The sequence below is a fragment of the Chiroxiphia lanceolata genome, chromosome 8 (assembly GCF_009829145.1).
Source record: "Chiroxiphia lanceolata isolate bChiLan1 chromosome 8, bChiLan1.pri, whole genome shotgun sequence".
Classification (NCBI taxonomy): Eukaryota; Metazoa; Chordata; class Aves; order Passeriformes; family Pipridae; genus Chiroxiphia; species Chiroxiphia lanceolata.
This window is the reverse complement of record NC_045644.1, coordinates 35,875,240-35,902,458: the sequence shown is the minus strand read 5'-3', so window position 1 is coordinate 35,902,458 and position 27,219 is coordinate 35,875,240. Positions and strand designations below refer to the sequence as shown.

The 27,219-nt window shown below is 45.3% G+C and overlaps 1 protein-coding gene across 20 annotated transcripts in view; it reads right to left on the bottom strand.

The window, feature by feature from the left end:
• Positions 1-27,219, bottom strand: part of PCDH15 (protocadherin related 15) — a 696,943-nt gene that overhangs the window by 97,080 nt on the left and 572,644 nt on the right. For all 20 annotated transcript variants that reach the window (XR_004358261.1, XM_032694780.1, XM_032694781.1 and 17 more), the window contains 3 exons: positions 23,552-23,680; positions 11,062-11,367; positions 10,279-10,503 (listed from right to left, as the gene is read on the bottom strand). Coding sequence is in view for 19 of the 20 variants with exons in the window: in XM_032694780.1 (XP_032550671.1) it covers positions 10,279-10,503; positions 11,062-11,367; positions 23,552-23,680 (660 nt within the window). In the remaining variant the exon portion in view is untranslated. The remainder of the gene's footprint in view (positions 1-10,278; positions 10,504-11,061; positions 11,368-23,551; positions 23,681-27,219) is intronic.

Here is a 27,219-nt window from a genome sequence, read left to right as displayed (position 1 = left end):
GTAGGAGAACAAATATTGACCTCTCTGCAAAGAGTATTAAAATGCTGAACAAAAATGTTGTGAACTGAGACTGTCACCACGGAATGCCAGAGAGGGGAAACAAAGCAGGGGGGACGAAAGGTATTAAGGAGGAAATCAATATGTAATTTAAAAATCATTAAGCCAGTCACTTGCTGTAATGCACTAATACTAAACCAGGTGCTCCTGGACACGTGGGGAGGGCAATCCATGGCTAGAGCAGAAGAAAAATCCCTCCAGCACAGCATTCCCAGCATAAAATGGACTTGGAAGCTTCAGAGGACTTCAGGGACATCCAGATATTTTTGATTTATGAGGACACAGGGAGGCCTTTTATGCTTGTGCTCCACTAAGAATATAAGCTTTTAACACCTGGGTGAAGTAATTCCCTCTTCCTTCTCATTCCCTGTTCTGGAAACACACACCTTGGATTCAAATCTCTGCCTGCAGCTGTTGCATGGAATCATGGAATGGTTTGGGCTGGAAGGGACCTTAAAGCCCATCTCATTCCACCCCCTGCCATGGGTAGGGACACCTCCCACTAGCCCCGGTTACACCTTCCAATTAATAACTCACGTTTGTTAGTAATAATTAATATTATTAATAATGTTACCTGAGTGACAGACTCGTCTGATTTGAATATTACCACGAACCTGAAGACCTCCTAAAGAAGAATAAACTTTGATTTGAAGAAGTGTTTTGGTAGAAATCTTGTTTTATGAGAGACAAATGAAAGAGTAAAAGCTGGAGTTTGTTTTTAGCCTCCATACCGACAGAAGCAATTCTGGGTGATACTCCAATATATTTGATATATATGTGTGTGTGTGTGTGTTTACATATATATATGTATATATACACATATATATATTTATGTGTATGTCTCTATAGCTATCTCAGGCCCAATAATTAGTGCAAATGCCCTTTTATCCAAAGGAACCCTGTTAAACCTGCTGCCAGCACCTGCAGTGCACTAGATGGCAGCCCTTCCAAATGGGAATGAAGCCTCTCCTTCCCAACATCCCCAAAAAACCACCTGGTTCACCCTCACTGATTTCCTTCTTGCTAAAACAGGGTTATACTTTTCTACATCTACTCATCCAGGTTTTGAGGGGTTCTTTAGCAGCTTCTAAAATCAGTGTGATTTTTAAATTCCTGCCTTTTTTTTTTTTTTTGTAGGTTGGGACCTAGTTCTACCCAAGGATTGATTATTTATTAAAATAGCTGTAATTCTGCGACAGCAAAATAGAATTTTTTATCTGCTGATAAAATCCCTCTGCAGTTCCAGAGGGACAAATTCCTCTCAAAGAACACCAAACCCACATATCCTGTTGATTTATCCAGACCATTAAGAGAATCCCACCGTTCAGGTGATTTTTACCATCACCAACATGTGCAAAGGTGCCCATTTGGGAAAACACCATTTACCCCTAAGCTTCCCTTTCCTCTTGCCTCTCTCCTCAACTGTTAAGCAGAAATGACCATAAACTAGATGATCTCTAAGGTCCCTTCCAGCCCCAACCATCCCACGATTCCATGAAAAAATCCTAGAAGTTTCAGGAAATGTTTGAGTCTCCTATTTCTGACCTGTTGGAAAAAGAAAAATCACTTCTTAAGTTTGTCAGCTTCTTAAATGCTATAATTTTTGCAGTGTAAATTCTCACAGGAAACTTTTGTAAGTACATCCATGTGTTTTTCCTACAACTTCAGGACTGTGCTGATACCAAGGTTTCCAGTCAAAGTGGAAATCAGTATTCCACTGCTATAAAAACCAGTGTCTGAGCTAATAAATGCACATTAAGCCTTTCCAGCTCCTTTTGCAGTCTGCTGGCTTTTATGAAAAGTCTAATAAATAGGAAAAGAAATGTATTTTTCAAGCCATCTCCTCTTCCACTCATGTTCAATCCCACAAAGGGAGAAAGTGAAAAGGTTTCCTTCATGTCACACACGGAAATCCCCCAGTCTCTTCCCACAGCTCCAGATCTGGATCTGTAATTTTCTGCTGTCATTTTTGGTTTTGAACATCTGCCACTTCAGTCCATGTGCACATTCCCAGAGCTGGTGCCTTCCCACCTGAGCTGCCTCCAGGTGTTTAATAATTCCCTGCTGTCTGGGGGTTTCCAAGGGCATATTTCACATTCCTCTACTATAAGTGGGAAACTCTCTTTTGTGGAAAGCGAAGGGGTGGTTTCTGTACTTGAAAATCCCAACTCCTCTGGTGTGTTCTTTAACCACAGGAAGTTGCCATTCAACACCTTATTTAAAAAACAAAAATCCAAGGTATTTTCTTACTAAATAAGCACAATGAAAATCCCCTAAAGGCTCCAAGATTTCACGGCCTTAAGGTCATTCATAGCCCTTAAAAGCCTGGACCAGCCTCATCTGGAGCCCCAACACCTGCCCTGGGCCCAGGATCCTATTTGAGTACTGCTCCAGTGATGCCACAGGACAACAGCTTCCAGCCCCTTCCCCTTTTGCTCCAAGCTGCACTCCCTGGACAGACCCCAGACACCAATCTCTCCCCTTAATTTCCCATTAATCTCTCCCATTAGTTTTCAGTTTCTCCATCTGTTAACTGCCAGTTCATGGAAAGAAACAAACAAACAGGAAATAAGACAAGAGGAACGGGCAGGAACTGATGCCCAGGAAGTTGTAGCTGGACAGGAGGAAGAACTTGTTGGCTGGGCAGTGCCCCAGCCCTGAAGAGAGAGCAGAGAGGGGCTGGAGTGTCCTCCCTGGGGCTATTCCAGAGCTGTCTGGACACACTCCTGTGCCCTGTGCTCTGGGCTGGCCCTGCTGGAGCAGGGAGGTGGCACCAGATGCCCACTGTGGTCCCTTCCAGGCTGATCCATCCTGGGATTCTGTGGAAGCGAGAAGTGAACCCTTCATAATAAGCACCTTAGTGAGAACAGCAAGAATTGCCTATTAAATATTAAAATGCAAATTCCATATGCTATTAGAAATGATAGCATGAAAATAAGTTTTAAAGTTCTTCAGAAGCAAAGTCTCTGGATGTGGAGTGACAGACCCAGCATGGGAACCATTGAAAATCTGAGCTGTGACTTCAGAAAACAACTCTCTCACAGGAGAGTTTATTTTTTCTGAATGGAAATCAAATGTTATTCAACTCTAATTCCTGTATGAGAAAATTATCTTTTCCTCTTCCCTTAAATGGCTCCCATACCATGAGACCCTGGCACAGGTTGCCCAGAGAAGCTGTGGCTGCCCCTGGATCCCTGGAAGTGTCCAAGGCCAGGCTGGACGGGGCTTGGAGCAACCTGGGCTAGTGGAAGGTGTCCCCATGGCAGGGGGTGGGACTGGCTGAGCTTTAAGGTCCCTCCCAACTCAAACCACTCTATGACTCCCTGAAATACCTGATTTCACCAGATATTGGAGTATCAAGAAGTGCCTTCCCAGTCTCTTCCCGTCTCTCCCTATTCTCTTGGCCCCTCAGAACAAACACACACCTTCATATTATCAAGTTCAAAATCTTTGTGATGACAGGACAAAAAGTATGAAGTGGCCCCTTGAATTCTGCCTTTGATTGGTGCTGCTTTACACAGGATTCTTGTCTGAAGACACCCAAAACAGAGCCTTGTTACACCTCACATGGTCTGAATGCATCTTTTTCACATTCAGCGCTCAGCAAGCCCTAAAGTAGCTCATCATATAAATTAGGGGATAATATTCATGATGGAATATACGAGGCAATAAATGACTGGCAGATGATTGAACTGATCAGTTGAGATGGAAGAAAAGAAATAAATCTGTTTACAGGCACCGCAGACCAACACCATGGCTGCTATTCCATTAATTCCACTACAAATGAGATAAATTTTGGAGGTAATACGGATCCTTTTTTTAACCTTCCTGTAAGTTTTGTGCTGCTGCTGTGCTGTATTGCTCTGCTGTTCTTTAAATGGGAAAAGATGTTTGTTAGGTGTTAGAAAGCAAGGATTAACTTCGTGGGTGGAAATTTAATGAAAAAATATAACAAATTCATTTTAGAAATACTAGAAACTCTTGACATGTGTTTGACCTTAACTGGTTCACTAATGTCTTTTATCTTCCATGTGTCCTTCACTGCCCGTGTAAGTTCTGGCAGAAATCCTCCATTATTTTTGGAATGAAATCTCACATAAGGAAGCAGTGATGTATCACTGCTCACCTGCTCTTGGAAACATGAATTAACTGAATTTCAGGTAAATTCCTGCAGGAAGAGAAAGCAGTGGCACTACTTACACACCCGGTGCAGCAGGGTTTGAACCAAAGTGTCCCTCCCTCTTCCTAATGCTGACCTGTGCATCCCTCTTCTCCCATCCTCTCCTAGTGATAACTAGATCTGGAAATACCTTGCAGAATGTTGATAACTGGGATTATGGCACAGTAAGAGTCCCAGGATGGGTCAGGCTGGAAGGGACCACAGTGGGCATCTGGTGCCACCTCCCTGCTCCAGCAGGGCCAGCCCAGAGCACAGGGCACAGGAGTGTGTCCACACAGCTCTGGAATAGCCCCAGGGAGGACACTCCAGCCCCTCTCTGCTCTCTCTTCAGGGCTGGGGCACTGCCCAGCCAACAAGTTCTTCCTCCTGTCCAGCTGGAACTTCCTGGGCATCAGTTCCTGCCCGTTCCTCCTGTGCCATTGCTGGGCCCCCCTGAGCAGAGCCTGTTCCATCCTCTGCCCCCTCCCTGCAGCCCCTCCAGACATGGCTGAGGGCCCCTCTCAGGCTCTGCTCTGGAGGCTGAACAGCCCCAGCTCCCTCAGCCTTTGCTGCTCCCAGAGCTGCTCCATCCCTTGGGCATCTCCGCAGCCTGCGCTGGCCCCGCTCCAGGAGCTCCCTGTCCCAGCTGCTGTTCAGCTGGTTCTCAGTCACCTCCCTGCCCACTCCTGCAGCCCTCATTTGAGGGCAGTCTTGTAGTATGGCACTGCTAGAAAACGACAGCTCTGGTTTTATTTATTCTTGTTGCTCTATCACTTGGAATCCTTAACCTGAGGCAATGACTTCATTGCACTCCACATTCCCCTTGAAAAACTAAAGAGTAAGCCAATCCTGGAACACAGAAGGAGAAGAAAAGGCAATTACAACAAGAAAGAGACAAAGTAATACAAAAATAATGCTGGTAATATTAAGAGGAGGACACAGCATAAAATATGCAGGTACCTCAGAGGCCCCAAGATACAGAAATACTCATAATATGCGTTTAGGAACACATTACTCACTAAAGAGCAACACACACTGGGAAGAGGTTGGTCCTGGTTCTTAAGCCCTATTACCACAACGTTTCCAAAAGCTAAATCCTAACAACAGGCACACCATTTGAACTGCCATGATTTTGCTTTTCCTAACACTGGGAATCAGTTGTATTGGGAGGGGATGTGTGTCTGTGTGGCAACTCAGAGCAAGTGATTCAGCCCTCCCAAACACACTGGGACTTGCTGCTGCCTCAGATCAAGGGGAAAAGTTATGGAAGCAGCCAAAGGAATCTGAGAACTGGGGAAAAAAAGAGAAATTTTGGTCTGTTTGAGGTGGCAAGAAGAAATTAATGCCATTTATACTGTTCCTCCTTGGCAATATTAGAATGGATGCAATAATTATTGCTCTCTGCAACTCCCTGACAGGAGGCTGAAGCCAGTGGGATCAGGCTCTGCTCCCAGGGAACAAGGGACAGGAGCAACCTACACTACCCTTGAGTTGGGTAGTGTAGGTTCAGGTTGGATATTAGCAAATATTTCTTCACTAGAAGGGTGGCCAAGCATTGGAAGGGGCTGCCCAGGGCAGTGGTGGAGTCCCCATCCCTGGAAGTGTTCAAAAGACATGTGGACGGGGCACTTGGGAGCACAGTTTAGTGGTGAACACACTGGTGCTGGATAATGGTTTGACTCCATGGTCTTAGAGGTCTTTTCCAATCAAAATACTTCTACGAATTCACTGTTTTACCTTTGGCTTTCTCTGAGAACAGAGTCCTGAGACATCCAAACAATGCAAGGAGCCATTTGGCTGCAGCAGCGGTCAATAATAGAATCATAGAATCAGCCTAGTTGGAAAAGACCTCAGAGATCATCAAGTCCAACCCCTGATCTAACCCTGCCGTGGTTCCCAGCCCATGGCACATCCAGTCTCACCTTAAACACCTCCAGGGATGGTTACTCCACCCCCTCCCTGCCCAGCCCATTCCAATGCCTCATAACTCTCTCTAGAAAAAATTGCTTCCCAATATCCAACCTAAACCTCCCCTGGTACAGCTGAAGACCCAGCCCTCTTGTCCTACTGCTGGTTCCTGGGAGAAGAGCCTGACCTCCACTTGGCTACAACCTCCTGTAGTTTTAGAGAGTGAGGAGGTCTCCCCTGAGCCTCCTCTTCTCCAGGCTGAGCCCCCCCAGCTCCCTCAGCCTCTCCTCACAGCACTTGTGCTCCAGTCCCTTCCCCAGCCTCGTTGCTCTCCTCTGGACCTGCTCCAGCCCCTCAATGTCCTTCCTGAGCTGAGGGTCCAGAGCTGGACACAGCACTCCAGGGGTGGCCTCACCAGCGCTGAGTCCAGGGGCAGAATCACTTCCCTGCTCCTGCTGCCACACTGTTCCTGATCCAGGCCAGGATCCATTGGCCTTCTTGGCCACCTGGACACACTGCTGGCTCCTGTTCAGCTTCCTGTCCATCCACACTCCCAGCTCCCTTCCTACCTGTTGCTCTCCAGCCACTCTGTCCCCAGCCCGTGGGGCTGCAGGGAGTTGTTGTGGCCAAAGTGTAGGACCTGGCACTTGGCCTGGTTGAACCTCATCCTGTTGGAATCAGCCCAACTCTCCAGCTTGTTCTATGTTTCAATACCAGGACCAGATGAAGTTATTTCTCCTGCAGTGTTTGTTCTGCTCTGCAATCTGTGCCTCGATCTAGTTCAGGGAAGGTTAATACAAAATATTTGTAAGTTGTCACGCCAAAGGCTAAAAGTGGGAGTCTAAAGAATATCCCAGTGTGTCTCCCCCCTCCTCTGGCCACAAACAGCAGGGTGATTATGGGTGTGCTGCTCTTTCTGTCTGATATCCCATAAATGATATATGACACCATCAGATGTCCACAGTTGGTTAACAGAATCCTATTACACAGGAAAAATTACAGTGCTTTGGGTAAAGAGCTGGGCTCTGAAACATGACAAATGTGAACAGAGCAGTGGAAGCCCAAGAGGACTTGGAGACCTCAGTAATAATACAAATAATGTTCTGAGGACCAGAGGGGCTGAATCTGTAATGGTGACACGAGTTCCCTGCTTGGTCCCACAACTGCTTTAATTCTTGCTTCTGCTTTCCTCTAGTCCAGGTCTGTGTTATTAAAGACTGTATGGCTTTTATGTTGGAGCCTACAGTGCACATCCACTCGGTTTATTCCCTATCTGGGGTCTCAAACAACGTGCTAAAATAATTAATCAAATACCAGCTTCTAAACAAAGTGAAAACACAGGTACTGCTAAGAGGAGACACATCCAGTTCATGGTCCTGGAGCCAGAGACGAGCTGAGTGGGAGGGAATGGGTGGCCTGTAATTGTTCTCATTTGGCTTCCAAGACTCTGCACTCTCCCCTGCTGCTCTATCACCTGGATCAGCCACACAAGGTGTCCTCTTGTGGATCCATCACATCTCAGGGACAGAACAGGGTCTGGACTGCAATCTCCACCTTCTCCCCCACCTCTGTAAATTTTGGATCTGGGAAGTTCATCTATAAACTCCAATTAAACCACTCTTTCTATGCCAGACATCTCTTGTGACCGAGGTTCATAATTTCTACCACCTGACACATTAATGACATCTGCCCAACAAAAGGAGATATTAAAGCTGTTTTTTTTCACAAGTCCTCTCAACTGCCACTCAAAATACCACTGTCCTACCTGTCACTGGCAGTCTGGAAACGAGGTAACATCTTCATCTCAGCAATATATGTAATATTTAATTATGTCCACTGATCTGTTGCAAAAGTCAGCCTGTCACCTGACAATACTCACTTAATACTTTGATTTATTTTCTTTCTCATTTAAAAGATCAGCTGCTTGTCCTCTGTCCCAAGCCTGTTCTGTTCCCAGTCTAAAACCTTTTACTGCTGAAATCATTACTCCCAGCTCCATCCTGGTGTTCCAGCTTCTCCCTTGCCTTTCAAAAGAATCTTTTTGTTGATCATGTGTGGGAAGAGTTTCCAGGAGAGCAAGAACCATTTTTTTGATCCCAGTAATCCCCTTCTTAAATTCCCTATTCCCACACCACCCGCTCTGAGAGTGCACAAGCTGCTGTTATTGAGGCCACAGAGTTGAACTGGATTTCTTCCCTGAACCCCACTACTAATGAAAACAATCAACCACAGTCACAGAATCAGAATGGTTTGGGTTGGAAGGGACCTCAAAGCTCATCTTGTTCCACCCCCTGCCATGGGCAGGGACACCTTCCACTAGCCCAGGTTGCTCCAAGCCCCGTCCAACCTGGCCTTGGACATTTCCAGAGATCCAGGGGCAGCCACAGCTTCTCTGGGCAACCTGGGCCAGGGCCTCCCCACCCTCACAGGGAACAATTTCTTCCCAATATCCCATCTAAATCTGCTCTGACAGTTTGAAGCCATTCCCTCTTGTCCTGCCACTCCAGGCCCTTGGAAAGAGTCTCTCTCCACGTTTCTTTTAAGCCCCTTCAGGCCCTGGAAGGTCACAATCAGGTCACCCCAAAGCTTCTCCTCTCCAGGCTGAACAATCCCAACTCTCCCAGCCTTTCCTCCCAGCAGAGCTGCTCCAGCCCTCTGATCCTCTTGGGGTCTCCTCTGGACTGGCTCCAGCAGCTCCATGTCCTTGCTGTGCTGTTCCCAGGGCTGGAGCAGCTCTGCAGGGGGGTCTCCCCTGAGGGGCAGAGGGGCAGAATCCCCCCCTGCCCTGCTGCCCACGCTGGGGGATCAGCCCAGGGCACGGGGGGTTTCTGGGCTGGGGCAGGTCCAGCCTCTGCCCCACCAGCACCCCCAGGGCCTTCTGCCAGGGCTGCTCCATCTGCTCATCCCCAGCCTGGATTGATCCCAGGGGTTCTCCTGACCCAGGAGCAGCACCAGCACTTGGCCTTGTTAAACCTCCTGCAACTCCCAGGGGCCACTGCTCCAGCTTGTCCAGGTCCCCCTGGATGGCCCCGTCCTTCAGGTGTGTCACTGCACCCCCAGCTCAGAGTCACCTGCAAACCTGCTGAGGGGACACTCGATCCCTTCATCTTTGTCCATCAGCCCTATGACACAGACAACAACTTGCTCTGAATACAATCCTATTTGAAAACAGGTACCTTTAAAAATACCCACCAAACCCACCCAAACCAACTCAAACATTTAATTCTTTCAAAAATTCAGTGTGCTGGGAAAAGGCTTCTTACAGGAAAAAAACCACGTTTGAGCAACTTCCTTCTTAAAAGTCTAACAGAAAAGCCTCAGGGAATGATGGCAAAAGCCAAAATTCCATTGATTTCTGTGACTGACTTGGAACCTGCCAGGGAAGAGCACGGATTTTTAGGGAACAGGTGACCTGCATCTCAGAACTGAGAAATATTGCAGACAGAGAAGTATCACAGAAGCCTTCCTGCACTGTCACCAAATAACTGGAGACATTTACTTTCCCTAAAATAATTCTGAGTTCAGTAGAGACTGACAAACAGAATTACTCAAAACCATATGGCAGTTCCCAGCACCTCAGATACACAGGAAGCTGAACCCCAGATTGATTCATAAATGCTGAATTCTTTCCACAGACTTGGATCTACACTGAAGTTGCTGGAGATGGAGTTCACATTTGTGAACTGTGCTTCTGGTCCTGTTACAATTTTTGCTCCTTAGCTAAACTACAAGTAATTAAACTATCTTCTCTCCCCAAGCTCACAAAAATCAAGCAACTGCTCAAAAGGACTTGACTGAGAGACAGAGCTGCACCTGAAACATGACTAGGTCATTTTTGCAGATAATTCCATTAGGGGCTGGTTTCAGCCTTTCAGGGATTCTGAAGGACAAAATGTTTATACATGTGTCAGGTCTTCTTGTACCTCATAAACCCGTGATTCAATATTTAACTACATAATTGCACACAGAAAAGTATAACTGTTATAAAATGTGAGTTTAACTGAACAAGTTGCTGACAGAAAACGTAGCTCTGTCCAAGTGAAAAGCAGAGGAGCAGACACACTAATGTTGTTCTGGTGTTCCTGGGAAAACTGGGGGAGTGTTTTGTACCCCCCAGGACAGGATGCTCTTGAGTGAGCAGTGGCTGCTCTCACCTTGACCCTCACGGTGACGGTGGCCAGCCCAGGAGGCATCGTGCCCTTGCTGTCGAAGGCTTCCACCAGGAAGGTGAAGGTGGCTTCTGCGTCAGAGAATGACTCATAATCCAAGGATTTCAGCAGGGACAACTCGCCCGTGTGCCTGTTCAGTGCAAAATACTGTCGTGCCTCCTCCGTGCGGATCCGATAGTTCACGTCCGAGCCCAGATCAACATCCTTCGCCTGCGGGGAAACAAAGGGACTTGAAACCGAACAAAGCCCTTTTTCACAAAACATCCCTACTAGATTTAAAGGATATATAAAACAAAACTGCTGCAAACAAGTGGAGTTTTGTTATATTGCTCTAATTGTATTTGATGCACACAGACACAAGCAATCAAATTCACAGAGGGGTCTAACAACCAGAGGTACCTGCCACAAGGAGACAAGGACAATACTCAGGGAAAGAGGCAATGGAAGATGAGTCTGGTCTTGTTCTCTTCCCTGGAGCACCTGCTATCAGCCACTACCAGGCAGAGGATCAAGGAATCCCAGAACTGTTTGGGTTAGAAGGGACCTTCAAGACCATCTCATTCCACTCCCTGCAGGGACACTTTCCACTAGCCCAGGCTGCTCCAAGCCCAGTCTAACTTGGCCTTGGACACTTCCAGGGATGGGGCAGCCACAGCTTCTCTGGGCAAAAAGACTTCCCCCACACTGAAGTTCCCAATCTCTGCCTGCACTCTCACTGCCAAGTTAAATCAATCACACAACATCTTCCTCACTCCCTAACTTTCTCACCTCTATCTTCAGAAAGACAGTGCCTGGGGGTAGATTTTCTGGCACGTAGATGGTGTAGGAAGCGTTGGTAAACACAGGACTGTTGTCATCAATATCCAGCACCTTGATGGCCAAGGTGAGCGTGGAGCGACGGGGATCCGCGGCTCCGTCTGTGGCCTCAACGATGAGCTCGTAGTAGTCCCTCACTTCTCTGTTGAGCTTCACTGCTGTGTAAATGCTGCCATTGGATGTGATCCTGAACAGGTTGTTGAAGTTTGCCAGGCTGTAATGGACCTGCCCGTTGACCCCAGCATCTGCATCTGTAGCCTGGAGGAACAGCAGAAGAACCATGTTTTAATGCACATACTCAACACGGCTCCCCCAGAGAAAGCAGGTAACCTGGGGAAGGGTTCTACAGAGCGCCACTGCTTGTGTGGCTGCTCAGAGGTGCTTCTTTAGGGCACCCTGCCTCTCCCTGACGTTTTACCAAAGGGAAAATACCCCACAGAAACAAATGGCTCGATTTGCAATGACAGAAGGCAGGTAACCGGATCTCAACTGCAATTCTTCAGGAGGAGAGAGACAGCTGCTCAGCCTTGGACAACTTTTGACAGAACAAGAGTGAACGGCCTCCAGCTGTGCCAGGAGAGGCTCAGGTTGGACAGGAGGAGGAATTTCTCCCTGGAAAGGGTGGTGAGGCCTTGGCAGAGGCTGCCCAGGGAGGTTTGGAGTGCCCATCCCTGGAGGTGTCCCAGGAAGGCCTGGCCGTGGCACTCAGTGCTCTGGGCTGGGGGACAAGGGGGGCATCGGGCACAGGGGGGACTCCATGGTCCTGGAGGTCTTTTCCAGCCTCAGTGATTCTGTGAATCAAATCAGTCCTGCAGAATGTGGCAAAGATGTTTATACCTGAGGATGGACACAAGTGAGTTCACAACATACACAGCCATGTTTTTAGGAACCAAATTGCAAAGCCTGCCATAGATTTGAAAATAATTTTAATTTACATTCCTATAAAACAAGTTTATCTAATCCAAAACTTACTTCCAAATTAACCTAATACAAAAACGTTGTCTCATGAGAATTTGTTCTCCTGGTTTCCAATTATAGGAGTATTTCAGATTACTTTTGGAGTTTCCTGTGGGGTTTTGTTTGTTTGGTTGTTTTTTTTGTCTGGATCAGTTATTTCTGTGGAGGAAATAGAATTGATTGGAAACTAAGCAGATCCAACCATCCACTGACAGATGTCAATTAAAAGGACAATTATCCACAGACCAGTCAGGATGAAGTCACAGCCACCCCTGCTTAGCACATGGATGTAGTACAGGGAAGAAGCACAGTGATCTTTTTCTTATTAACAATTTTAATTAACTTTTAATTGATTTCCAGGAAGATAAAAGGTTTCATTACCAAGTCTTACAATGAACACTTCCACCAGAATGAAACATTCGGGGAAACTTCCTGACAACTGTTCTGAAAACAAAACATGCAAATCTCTCATGATCATCCCAGATGTCATTTATAAAGGCAAATAAATGAGAATGCCTTGCTCACAGGATGCCCTTTGTTTCATTTACATAACCTTATTCATCACACCATAATTTAATTAAGAGGAGGAAAAAAAGCAGGTCAGCATTCAAACCTGGGAGCTCTTGGAAAAGCATATGAATTATGTCCATCCCTATAAGGACAGTCATGAATTAATTGGCTGCTACCAAAATTGGATGTTCAGTGTGTGAGAACAGAGACACCAAGTGAACACACCTTAACAGTTTTCTGCTGCAATGACTGGCCTCTTCTGAGAGCAGAGGAACAACGATGAAACATGGTAACATTTGGTTTTGAAGAACACGATGAACAAACTGTAGAAAACTAAGTAGCTCTTCAGAGAGCGGCGATTAAAACATCACTGGATGTGACAAAACGTGTTAAGGGAAAAGCCAAATTCTAACTAATGTGTCCATTCCAGCTGTCTGCATCCATCCTCCATCTAAGGACACACTCCAGAATGATTTGGCCAGCGCTGAAACACCCAAATCAAACAGTGTCAAACAAAAATTCCCCTCAGACACCACCTGAAGATCCTCCAGCATTAGGATTATCCGAGGGCTTGGCTTCACAAGCATCTGGTTTGTCAAGCTGGGCCACAGCACAACACATGTTCAGACCAAGAATCCCTCCCTGATGTTTTGGCATCTGCTCCTGACTTTTCCAGTCAGTGCTTTCTCTCAAAACCTCTCTGCTGGGAGGAAGGACAGGATGTCAGCTCTGGGGCCTCTCCACAAACCAGTTTCCGTGGCAGTTTTCAGCTCTATCCACAACATACAAATCACAGATGTTATTTTTCTCTGGGCTACACAAATAACCTTAGTAATTTCTTCTATCAGCTAAGGTCCATTAGGAGTAAAAAGAAGTATCAGGGAAAGCACTGAGCCCAAAACTGGTCGGTTTTTTTTCTATCCCCCACAGTGTAGCCTCACTGAACCCCCTCCACTCCTGATCTCCTGTGTTTGCAGGCCATGCACAGAGCACATTTCCTCCCCTGCAATAAGCCAAAGCTGTCAAAGTTGGGGGCAGCACAAGTGATAATCCATGTTTCCAGAGAGGATCACTTACTCTTCCCCCTCCACAGTGGGATGTGAACACCTGACAACTGCAGAACAAACTGACTCATTCCTGCTACAAGATTTTTTTGTTGCATTCAGCCCTAACCCAACTCCTCCTTCCCTTCATCCCCACAGTTGGCAAAGGGAAGGAAAGTTCCAGTGCCTGCAGAGGCAGAAGTGGTGATATTTAGTGTGCATGGTGGGATTTGGCCAAAAGTTGGACTTGGTGATCTTGGAGGTCTTTTCCAACCTTAGTGATTCCCAGAGCATGAAGGAGCCTGGGGTACCCTCAGCCATCACAGGAGCACTCCTGCAACACCTGAGGCTCCAGCACAGTCCCCCCAGGACCTGCCAGGCATTCTGGTGTTCCACCACCTGCAATCACACGCAATTCCTGGGAAATGGGGAGAGGGAACTAAGCTGATTTTGCTTTCCTGGGAAATAGAATAATTTGGAAACATCCCTCTGCATGCTCAGAGGTTTCCCTCTGCTCTGAGGGAAACTGGTCCAAGCAGCCTGACAGGGAAATTTACTGCCCCAGAGTTACCCAACTGAAGAGTTCATAAATTCCCTTCAGCCAGTGTGGCCAAAAACCAAAAGGGACACGTTTGTCAGGATAGAGGAGCCTGTTTTACCTAAGTTTAAGGTAATTTTTTTTTTTTTCAATTAAGAACATCTGCAGGAGCATAAATTAGACTTAAAAAAAAGAAAATAAAACAATCCCTTACTGACTGGCCCTTCTTACCAGTGCTGCAAGAGACACAGAAAGGTGAGGTGCCCGTTTCCACCTCTCCCATCCCACAGAATCACAGAATCCCTGAATGGTTTGGGTTGGAAGGGACCTTAAAGATCTCCTTGTTCCACCCCTTGCCATGGGCAGGGACACCTTCCACTAGCTCAGGTTGCTCCAAGCCCCATCCAACCTGGCCTTGGACACTTCCAGGGATGGGGCAGCCACAGCTTCTCTGGGCAGCCTGTGCCAGGGCCTCCCCACCCTCACAGGGAAGAGTTTCTTCCCAATATCCCATCTATCCCTGCCCTCTGGCAGTGGGAAGCCATTCCCCCTTGTCCTGTCCCTCCAGTTCCAATGAACAGCCCCTCTTCAGATTCCCTGTAGCCCCCTCAGACCCTGGAAGATGCTGTGAGGTCTCCACACAACCTTCTCCTCTCCAGGCTGAACATTCCCAGCTCTCCCAGCCTGTCTCCATAGGGGAGGTGCTCCAGTCCCCTCAGCAACTTGGTGGCCTCCTCTGGACTTGCTCCAACAATTCCATGTCATTCTGATGCTGGGACACCAGAACTGTGCACAGCGACCCTGGTGGGGCCTCACCTGGGCAGAGCACAGGGGGAGAATCCCTCCCTGGACCTGCTGCCATGTTCCTTTTGATGCAGCCCAGGATACATCTCATGTTTATTCAGAATTAGGAACACCACGTTCCCCTGCAGAGCCAGAGCAACTACTGCTCTTCTTCCAGTAACTCCTCAGATCCACATGAAAACTCTCATTTCCATCATTAACTTACAAAGTACTGCTTCATAAAACTCAAATAAATTGCTACTTTATTTCCCAGGAAATGCATCCCATATTTTTTAGAGATACCATCATCTCCAAGGTGACAGCCTTTACCTGTTGTGGTAAATTGAAATTTGTGTTACCAACTCTGCTTCAACATTCCTAGGATATTCCTAAGAATATAAAGCAACAGTATTCCAGGCTAACAAATTATCTTCCTCCGTCTCAAACAGCTTGAAAACACAGTTCTGGGAGATCTGAATTACCAAAATGCCTCTTGAAGGATCATTAACTCTGCAATATAATGACAAGGGCTTTAATGTCAACAATATTAATTATATCATTATCAGTCTTTTCAAAGGAAACCTTCCACTAATACCCACAACTCTTGCTCATGATGGGGAACAGGATTTAGGCAGGTTAATTGAGGATTTGGGCTTGGACTGTTGGAGCTGGAGAACAGCAAAATAAGGCAGTGGGTTGTTATTCCTACACAGCTGAGGGAACACAATGGGAATCCCCAAGTTGAAACACTTCTCAGGGACCACTTTACCACCAAACCAACTTCCTCCAGGTTAAATTTCCCTTCCTGAGGGACAGAAGTTCCCTGCGATCCCCTCCCAACTCAATAGAAGCTCCTGATCTCCCCCAGCTTCCCAGTATTCCAGCAAACACCACAGCTCCAGGGAGGGATGGAAATTGTGCTGGAGGATCCAAATGATGCTGTTGGTGAGAATTACTGTTTGCATGGCTGATAACATGATTTTTTTATTACTATGGGTTTAATAGGGTTATTATTGAGAGTTTAATGGGTTTATTATTATGGGCTGGAAATATTCCCAAGCCCTTCATTTGTGTCAAACAGCAAATCAAGTGTGGGTGGGAGTGTTAAATTGGATTTTGTACTTGTTTTGCAGGGATATTCCTGTTTGTGCCCACAGGACTAAATTAACATCTCCCAAGTGCAGTAAGAGGCCACAAATATTTGAAATGTTCTTGACCTCTTGGTATTTATTTATGAATATTTTAAGGAAGGAACATCAGTCATCCACAAAAGTTTGGATTTTCCTCTTGTCTAAACTTCAGAAAGGCTTTTCTTTTCTTTCATTCCTTTTTGCCTGATTTTATACAGACTTTCCCTTCTCTATTTCGTTCATTATGTGCTCTAAGCAAAGCAAAAGATGAGGAGGTACCAACACAAAACTGAATGGTGCACTGCAGGAGCCAGAGGCTTGGTTACACTGTGGGATAAATCTCAAATATCCTGAATTCCTGGCCTGCACAAAATAACCCAACGAGGAGAGATGATAGAAAGAACACAAAATAAAATTGGGCATGGCTCTATCAGGGGGCAAATTCAGTGATCTGCCACCCCCACATTCCACCTGGTGCAGGGGGAGGTGGCCCTGCTCACGGCAGGGGGGTTGGAATGAGATGAGATTTAAGGTTCCTTCCAACACAAACCTATCTGGGATTCCCGGATTTTGGCTGTCTTGAAATGTTAAGGCAACTCCCACTTCCTGGAGAGAACAAACTGTTGCCTTCCTCACACACTCTTTGAAAAAAATACTACAGGTTTTGGGGATATCCTCCAGGAACTTCTGTATCCTGCTGAATTCCCAAGTCATACCAGCTTATCCTTCACTATACTTGGAGTAGGATAAAGGTGACACCCTGTAAATTTTCAAACACTGACACATTTTTAGCCCTTGGACAAGCCAGAAGAACCTTTGATGATTACTTTCCCAGTCAATGCTAATTCCAGAGCATCTGGAGGGTTAATTCCCAAACCAATTAAATGAGACTCATAATGAAACTACACAGTAAGAGCAGTTAAGTGCTACGAGCAAATATAAATTAAAATAAATGAAAATCAAAAACCTCATGGCTGCAAATTCATGATTTAATGGGCTGGTGAACCTCCTACAAAAGGTAATCACATTTTAACACTTAAAAACAGACAAGCTTCTTTCAGTCTGGCACACAACCAAAGCCTAACTTTAGAGACTTGGGTTTACTTGAAGGATGATTAGAATTTTTGCTTTTTTGATGAGTATGTTCTTTGGCAATTCAGAGATGAAACCAATGCATGTACAATGCAAAGCCAAAACAACAAAAAAAACCCCTCCCCAAATAAAACTTTCTAAACCACAGATGAAATATATTGCTGGAAATCTCCACGTTTAGCTGGGCTCCCAAAGAGTTCTCTAATATGTTAATCCATTTGAAAGTTATTTTTGGAATTTCTCTTGACTGCTGGCTCTCCTCCTAAGCCCACCTACTTAAAGAATATTAGAATTAGAATCCAAGCTGGGACATAAGAGTCAACCCTTGGATTTAAAAGTACTTATCTCACCAGTCAGACTCTTCTAATGCTCTTGGTTGCATTCTGTCACCTCTCTTGTTCACAGAAGAAAACTTAAAGGGAATTAGTTTTCTTACATTAATTACAGATAGCAAAGACAAGAGGTCTGAATAGTAGAAAAAAAGACACTTGACATGTATTATAAGGAAATTTGGGGTTGGGTTGGAAGGGGCCTTAAAGCCCATCTCGTTCCATCCCCTGCCAGGGACACCTTCCACTAGCCCAGGTTGCTCCAAGCCACATCCAACCTGGCCTTGGACACTTCCAGGGATGAGAATCAGGTATCAAAATCCTAAATGGGCCTGTATTATCCTAGAATATCCTGAGCTGAAAGGGACCCACAGGGATCATCCAGTCCAGCTCCTGGCCCTGCCCAGGACACCCAGACAATCCCACCCTGTCCCTGAGAGCGTTGTCCAAACACTCCTGGAGCTCAGACATGAAACCACTGATTCAGAAGGTTTATTACAGCATCAGGCTGAAAGAGATAAAAGGGCTTAAAAGCACCCTGAAAGGCAAGGTGTCAGGAGACAAAAACAAGGATTCCTTTCACTCAGAAATCCCTGGACTCTCCACAAGCAACTGCCAGGGCTGTGCAACTGGTCTGATGACAAGGATCAATAATTCACTGCGCTGAAGCAGGAATGGTATCACTGGGAAGGTAAAGATGGAAATTAATACACAAATGTAAGAGATATTGGGAACAGGGCAGACAAGAGCACAGCTTTTGAAATTCATTTACCAATGGCAAGGAGCTTCTTTAACCTATTTGATCTGTGCCCCTTAAGCTGACTTAAGTTCAGGGACCTGTGGTAGAGCAGGGTTGCAAAATATTCTTCAGGAATAACACAGTCCCTTGGGTTTCAGCAGAAAGAAGGTGATCCTGTCCAGCACTGGTGGTCTAAAATGGAAATAAGTAGCACAAATCTATGTCCACATCTACTTATTCTCATGCCACAGGCTCGGAACTGAAACTTTTTAAGAGGCAGCAGGAATTTGCCTGTTAAGAACCAGATGAAAAGCCAACTAGAAGCATATGAAAATCTCTATGTCACCAGCATCTCTATGAGGATCTTATGGGAGATGGTGCTGAAAGTCCTATTAAAGTCCTTAAGTCCTATCTAACCTAACCTGTAGGCAGCTTTCTTAGTAAACATGGAAGAAAATGATACCACAAAGGTTCTATCCAAAGGATCAACCACTTACAAGAACCTAGGTCTGAACTTTCTCTGGTTGAGGTCCATCTGCCACGTTATGATTCTCTGACTTTAGGTTCTGATTAGGTTTTTATGGATTCTGATTTATATTGTTTTTACATGTATTAAAAGAAGTCAAAATGCAGTGATTTGAGTAAAGTGGGATTCCTTTCTGGACTTTTTCACAAGGTCTTGTAATGTTACATGGAAGGGATCTTAAAGATAATCTCATTCCAAGCTCCCTGCCATGGGCATGGGCAGTAATACTTCACCAGCACTGGAAGAAGATTGCCTGTCTATAGAAAGACAGAATCAATGAGTTGTGAGTGGTCTCCAGAAGTCATTTAGCCCAACACAACAAGCCTCACCAACATCTGTGAAATTTAAACTGGGCTGTAAATCCTGAGCCTTGTGAATTTAAATAAAAATTGAATCACAGGATGGTTTGGGTTTGAAGGGACCTTAAAGACCAGCCCAGCCCACCCCCTGCCACGGGCAGGGACACCTTCCACTGGCCCAGGTTGCTCCAAGCCCCATCCAACCTGGCCTTGGACACTTCCAAGGATCCAGGGGCAGCCACAGCTTCTCTGGGCAACCTGGGCCAGGGCTTCCCCACCCTCACAGGGAAGGATTTCTTCCCAATATCCCATCTAACCCTGCCCTCTGTCAGCTTGAAGCCATTCCCCCTTGTCCTGCCACTCCAGGCCCTGTAAATAGTCTTTCTCCCTGTTTCTTGTCATCCCCTTCAGGCCCTGGAAGGCCACAGTTCAGTCACCCCAAAGCTTCTCCTCTCCAGGCTGAACAATCCCAACTCTCCCAGTCTTTCCTCCCAGCAGAGCTGCTCCAGCCCTCTGTCAAAAAAGAACTTGTCACAATTCACTGATACCCACAGACAGCCAGCTCTGTTAGGAAACTGGTGACATAATTACCTTTCATCAGCATTCAAGAGTGAGTTTGCTTCTTTACCCAAGGCATTTAAAATACTTCTTTCCCATTAAAAAGCAATGTCTAGGATCAGTAGACTGGTGCCAGACAGGATATCTCTGTCTCACCCACTTAGTTTTGTCTTAGTTTTTGCCTGACTTTGCTCTGCAGTGAACAAAGGCTATTGGATTTCTACCACAGGTATGATTTCACATTTATTATGTCAAAAGGAAAGCAAAATATTTCCATTGTGCAGTACAATCAAAGAACGGCCTCCAAACCCCTTTTCCAGGAGGTAAAATAGCTCCACTTCTAAAGAGCAACTTTCTTTAAGCATTTTTTTCATCCTTTAAAAAGAAGCAGGTGACAGAGGCATCACACACACTGCAAACTGCTCTCAGTACTGCAGTGTATTTATACAGTCTCCATCTTAGGGAAGATCTAAGGTCAGTGATACTCGAGCATCTGATTAAGGAGTGGTTTCCCCACCACCACATAACTCTTTATCTCTATTTTCCTTCTCATTTCCTTCCCCAGCGCTGTCTCCCCTCGATACCAACACATTCAAGGTGGAGATTTCAAACAGTGCTGATCACAAAAATACACCATCAACAAACAAATGACAGGGGGGAGTGAAGGGATCTCGATATATATATTAAAAAAATAAATGAATAAACCCCTCAGTCCAGTGATGTCTTCCCTCTCCTGGGCCCCATGAGCTCAACAGCTTCTTCTTTAACCAGACACTGCATTTTGAGTCTGCAACAAACTACTTGGGACTGACCTTCCCTGAACAGGACTGTGAACCTGCCAGCAGATTTTGCAGTCGATGCATTGATCCCTTCCTAAATGTCCTTCCATGCTTTCCCTCCCATGCCCCTGGTATTGATAACAGAGCACTGTACAAGGCAAACCATTCCAATGCCCTGCCTTCAGCATGTTTTAGACCGCAATGAATTGCCTGAATTTCACTGTCAAGTTTCCCATTTGCAGCTTTTTGCTTCCCCTTGCTCCTTTGTAGAGACCTTTATGCAGCAATTCTCCTGCTGCCTTTCGGGGTATCTCTGGGATCAGACGTGAGGGAGCAGCAGGGAATCCAATCCACCCCTGACTGCCCCAATTTAGACAAGGCAGTGCAAAATAAAAGGGACTGGAAAAACATCTGCTCCACTGCCAGCCTGGTTTTTGTTCTTTTAATCCTCAGTCTGCTCCACAACCCCCCCCAGGCAGAACTCCTGTGCCAGTGCCTTCAGGAACTGAACTCCACTGGCAGACAGAGCTGTTGGAGTGCTGGAGAGTGAGAGTACTCCAGAGTGTGGATCCTGCCTGACTGCAGGAACAAACCCTCCCCTCTCCCACAGGAAATCTTTCACTGCCCTTGTTCTACATCTCCTTGGGAAACAACCTCCCAGATGCCACCTAAGCCCTCATGGGAATCCCTTTTGAAGTCCAACTTTCCCACTCAAAACAAAGCAGGGCACAGAAAACTCTTGTCTGTGGAAAATTACTAAATGGGAGTGTCCAAACTAATTGTTTTATACCCCAAACTGTTTATAGCCCCATCCCTCGAAGTGTCCAAGGCCAGGTTGGACGGGGCTTGGAGCAACCTGGGCTAGTGGAAGGTGTCCCTGCCCATGGCAGGGGGTGGGATGAGCTTTGAGGTCCCTCCCAACCCAACCCCATCTGAACTCAGGCAGGTGATGATCCCGACACCAAACCCCACGTGTAAAAGATCCTAAGGGACCAAAATGGTTGAGCACCTTTTCCATATCCTTCACCATCAGGTCCTCTGCCTCAAGGAGCAGCAGGGCCAGATCTTCTGGGCTCTGAAGGTAAAAATCTCTTGCTCTGTTTTCCCTGTGCAAAATGAGATGACGACATTCCAAAGGGAAAGGGACACTCCAAAAACCTGTCTTTTTTTTTTTTTTTTTTAATCATCTATGTCACTCTTTGTTCTGGTGGATTTCAGGTTTCTGTTTGATATAAATGTAGTAAAAGAGATTCTGAAAAGCTTGGTAGTCAGTGGGTTAATTCTTGGGAGGGAAAACACACATCACAATAAGTTCATGTTCTTTTACCAGGCTATTCTCACCTCAGATAGGCCTTTATGTATATTTTAACCACATTACAGCTTCTATACAAACTGTATTCCCACAGAAACCTCTCCCATACCTGCTGTGGTTCTATTGTACATTGAAGCACAACACCCCAAAAGCTATTTCAGTTTTTAAAGAGGAATATCCTCAAACAACACAGCTACACCGAAACGCTCTCCAACATTATTTCAATAACCTCGCCGAAGCCAGAAAAAAATTCCAAATGCCCAAATCTCTCTTTTCTCCACCATGGAATGGTTTTTCCAAAGGATATTTCTACGTTGATTTGCATTTGTGAACATGAAACAACAGGAATTACATCCAGTATTTGTGCTATAAAGAGAAAGCTTTCTCCACCAAGAGACTGGTGTTAACCATGACTGGAAATGGTAGAACCAGTTTCTGTCACACCACAAGTGGGAACAAGACATCCCAAGGCTCCAGGAGATATTTTCACTTCAACACAACTTAGAAATTCCACTAATTTAGAAGACAGAGAGGTTCTATGCCAATAAGTTGTTATATTTTATAGTTCCATCGAAGCTAAATATACATCCACCCTTGTGCCTGAGAGGATGATTGAGCCTTGAGGGCCCCCAGCAAAACCCAAAATGGATTTTAAAGATATTTGGTACTGATTTGAACTATTACACCCGTGCATTTTAGCAGACAAAATGAAAAACCACCACACATGAAGGAATTGCCAAAAACCAAAGCAATAACTTAACAATTTGTGAAACCTGATTTAATTGCAGTGAGGGATCCTAAATTCTCCATGTCCCAGGTTTCAGACCAGTCTCTGATGTCTTATTAAATAATACAAATTGGGAAAAAACCCATGCTCATTATGGATATATGCTACCCAAGATGGTTCCCATGGTACTCAAAATGTCCTGTTCTTCCTGAAGGTACGAGTTAAGGAGCTCCCATTTTCTATTTATATGGTTGCTACTAGAGAAAAAGAAAAAAAAAGTAGATTTTTCATTTAAATTCCTGAAAAAACTTTGCTTTCAAATTCATCTTTTACCTACAGCTCATGCTGCATCCAACCTTAGTGTTAACTCATCCCTGCAGCAGATATGAAACATTACATTCAAACACCAGGCACCAAAACCCCACAGAAACAACTCCTTCACACTTTCTTCTTGCACCTGATGCTGGAAAAAAATGACTTTGCCCAAAAAAAAAAAAAAGCAATGTTTGCTTCAAGTGACTGAATCTGCAGCCAGGAGTTCACGAGACTCACAGGTGTTATAAAAATTTACACAGCTTCAAAGCCCTCAAATTAGCAATACCCCCAAGCAACATCTATTTTTACAGCAGGTAATCAATTATTTCAGTCAAGGCTTTAACTGGTTTTCACCTTAATGGCCTTAAAATGTTCCATATGTGGGACAATTTCCTATAGCTGGGTGTCACTTGTTCTTTATGGTAGGAAATGATTTAAAAAGAAACCAGTAAGAGTTTAAAAACGTGGCAACACTGTTTTAACACTGGAAATCTGTGACAAGTGAGTTTTTACAGTGGCATTTCTTAAAAAACCCCAGGGTTTTAATGTGTTATTTTTACATGAAAAAGTGTTTTCAGTTATTAAACATAGCAAAGAAAACAATCAATTCCATATTTTAAAGCACAATTCTATATTTTAAAGCTCAAAACACGACTTTGTTACCACAAATACATCTGACAATGGACAGTTTGCATTTAAACTTATGACATTTTGGTGGGATTTTGCCTAAGGCACAATTATTTCGTGCTCTTTCCTAACTGTCTGGACAGTTTGGATAATAAAATAAACAATTTAAATGACTTACCCTAACTTGACCAACAAAAGCATTGGCTTCCTCTTCCTGCACAGAGAGGTTTTTGGGTAGAAACATGTCAAAAACTGGTCCGTTGTCATTCACATCTGTCACCACTATATTGACAGTAGCAGTTGAGGTCTAAAGAGAAAAATAACACTATGAACAAATTATCTTTGTTTTACAGTTTCCCAGGTGAAAAACTTATTTATTAGACCTGACCAGTACAGAATCACAGGTAAACAGAGGATCAATTTGTGACAGAGGAAGCAGCATTAATTTGAAGAGTTTCTTTTAATCTTTCCATTCTTATCAGACAAAAAAGGCTTGAGATTGAATAACATAAAAAAGGTTTGAGATTGAATAATATATTAACCAAAGAACATCTGATACCTTTTTTCTTACACCTCATTTGAAGGACTTAAGGAGCTTCCACTCTCCCCCCAAAAAAATCCAGAAAAATCAAAATTTGCCAGAACAATACATTTGGAAATAAATTAGTGACTTTATCAATCAAAATATGCTCCTGTGATGATGAGCTGAGTGGATCAGTCAGACCCTGAGGTGGCACAATCATCTTGTCTCATCCTCCTGTACCCTCCTTCCCCCACCCCACACTGACGTGCTTTATGCCCCACCACACCAATTTTAGCAGCCAGAGAGGTGCCTCGTGGGAACAGCCTAATTAACTGTCTTTTACACACATAAAACGTCCACAAAACGTGTCTGTGCTCCCTGTGGAAATTTTTCTATCCCAATCAAACACTGTTGGAGAGGGAAATACTTTGCTTGTGGATCTTCACAGCTTGAATCACATCCTCTTTCAATTCTCCTACACATTGAGAGTTCCAGACACAATCCCCCCCCCTTGCTGTATTTAATACATTATTGTCATTGATACATTATTGAATTTTAAATCAATTCACCCAACACAGTGTCTCAAATCAGCTTTCCTGGGTTGAAATGCCTTTGGATATGGATCTGCTTTGCATCGAGCTACACTAAGGGAAATTTGGGCCCCTCACAGCAGGAGAGACCCGGAGGGGCTGGAGCTTGTGCAGGGAAGGGAACGGAGCTGGGGAAGGGGCTGGAGCAGCAGGAGCGGCTGAGGGAGCTGGGGGGGCTCAGCCTGGAGCAAAGGAGGCTCAGGGGGGACTTTCTGGCTCTGCAAGTCCCTGACAGGAGGGGGGAGCCGGGGGGGGTCGGGCTCTGCTGCCAGGGAACAAGGGACAGGAGGAGAGGGAACGGCCTCCAGCTGTGCCAGGGGAGGCTCAGGTTGGCCAGGAGGAGGAATTTGTTGCTGGAAAGGGTGGTGAGGCCTTGGCAGGGGCTGCCCAGGGAGGTTTGGAGTGCCCATCCCTGGAGGTGTCCCAGGAAGGCCTGGCCGTGGCACTCAGTGCTCTGGGCTGGGGGACAAGGCGGGCATCGGGCACAGGGGGGACTTGGTGACCTTGCAGGGCTTTTCCAACCTCAGTGATTCTGGGATTCCATGAAATGTTTAGGACATTACAGTCACAGCAATTACACAGTGGAGGTGTAACCCCAGAAAAAGTCCCTTGCTTTAGGCACAAGACTGACCAACCTGGCTGAGAGTGACACCTCAGTGGTTTCACACACAAAAAAACCCCCAAACCAAAACCTAAACAGAACCAAAAAGCCCTCAAAAAGTCTGAATGGAAAGCAGCAGCTTCTAGTGCTGTACCTCCCCCCAGAATGAACCCCAAGCAGTGTCACATACACCCCCACAGTAACTGCCCACAATTAATGCAGAATATAATCTAACTTTTATTAAGAGGAAATCTCCTTGTATCTGCCATGTGGGAAAAGCACCTGCAAAGGACAGCTAATGCCCTCACTCTCTTCATAGAATCAGAGAAGCACAGAATGGTTTGGGTTGGAAGGGACCTTAAAATTCATCCAGTCCCACCCCCTGCCATGGGCAAGGACACCTTCCACTGTCCCAGGCTGCTCCAAGCCCCGTCCAACCTGGCCTTGGACACATCCAGGGATCCAGGGGCAGCCACAGCTTCTCTGGGCAACCCGGGCCAGGGCCTCCCCACCCTCACAGGGAACAATTCCTTCCCAACATCCCAGCTTAGCAGCATTCAGTCCTGCTTTCCTTGCGCCGCTGCCGGTTCAATCCAATAACTTTCTGCAGGAGGAATCCTGTAAAAGGCCAATCTCCTTCACCTCCCAGATCCTCAGCCCTGGAAAGCAGCCCAGCTGGAATGAGCTGCCTCTTTTCACAGCTCTAAATCCAGCTGCTGTGTTTGCCCCGTGTCCCACGAACTCACAGAAGCACCACACGACAACCCCTTACTACTGCCAAAGTAATGAATCCAGAGGATTTGGAACTGAGCAAACACAAGGATCCTTTCAGGCTGGCTGCTTCTATTTGCTCAGGCTCACTTATTTGCTAATTGTTTCGGAAAGTGCCATTCCCACGTTCAGTTTCTATAAGGGAAATGCACTTTATGCATCACTGTCATCACCAAACACGCTCCAGAACGTTTGCTCTGATGTGCAATGCACGCTGAATGTAAATGGAATTTCCCAAGGATAACTTGATTCCACAGAACTCAGGGTAACAAACAGTCTCACATTTAATAAACTGAGACAAAGGTGGTGTTAAAAAACCAGGGCTTGAGACAGGAATTCCCATTTGGAAAACATTTCTTTTCATTCAAGGCAATTTAAAGGGGCTGTGGCTGAGCATTTGCAGCCTGTCTTCTCTTCTGTGAGGATTTCACAAGAAGAGACACAAGGAGGGAGGAGAAGAGATATCTGGAATTGTTTCCTAACTCTTAGATAAGAATTTTTAGTATTTTTCACATTGATGGCAATACTTTACTCATCTTAAGCACTTCCTTTACCTGCCAGCCAACACAGCCAGGCCACTGCTCCTCTTGTCACTGAGTCTCAATTCAAATTTCCACTGATGAATTTAAGGAGCAAGATTTTTGTAAAGAAATAATATTTTGCAAGGAAAAAAAAATACTTCACTGAGATGCCAAAAAGGAAAATTACTTCCCAAAATCTTACAAAATCTTCTTCTTCCTAAACTTGCAGGGGTACTAAAACAAGATCCTGTCATAAGACCAACATTTCAAGTAATCCCTTATTTATAGTTTAGAAATTTATAGTTTAGAAATTTATAGTTCAGAAGACTATCAGATGTGGATGAATTCAGTGAATTCAGAATTCACTGTAATCAGATGAACATTTCAAATAATCTTCCTATTATTTTAGCCACAATTTAGTAAATGATCAAAAGTGGATGAAATCACGAGGAGCACTCAAAGCAAACTCTGGGTGAGCAGCAGTGCCCCTGGGTTCCCTTCTTTTAAATCAGCAACACCAGACTCTGAACTGAGAAAGAACATGGGAATACTCAAAAATCTCGCTTTTTCACCTGAATACAGGAAACATTTGTTGAAAGGTTGAAATGCCAACCTTTAACATGAAATGGGAGTCCCTTGGCTACCTGTGTGTCTCTGGGATACACAGAGTAGCAGTTCTGCCACTAACATCACAAACTGCTACAATCCAAGGTTATTAACTAAATCTCATATTTTTATATCCCCATTAGATGGCTCCAAAGATTTGCCTGAGCTCTGTGCAAACCACAGCCTCAGCCCTGCTCTGAAATAGCCTTTATTAGACAACTGGAATTAATTACA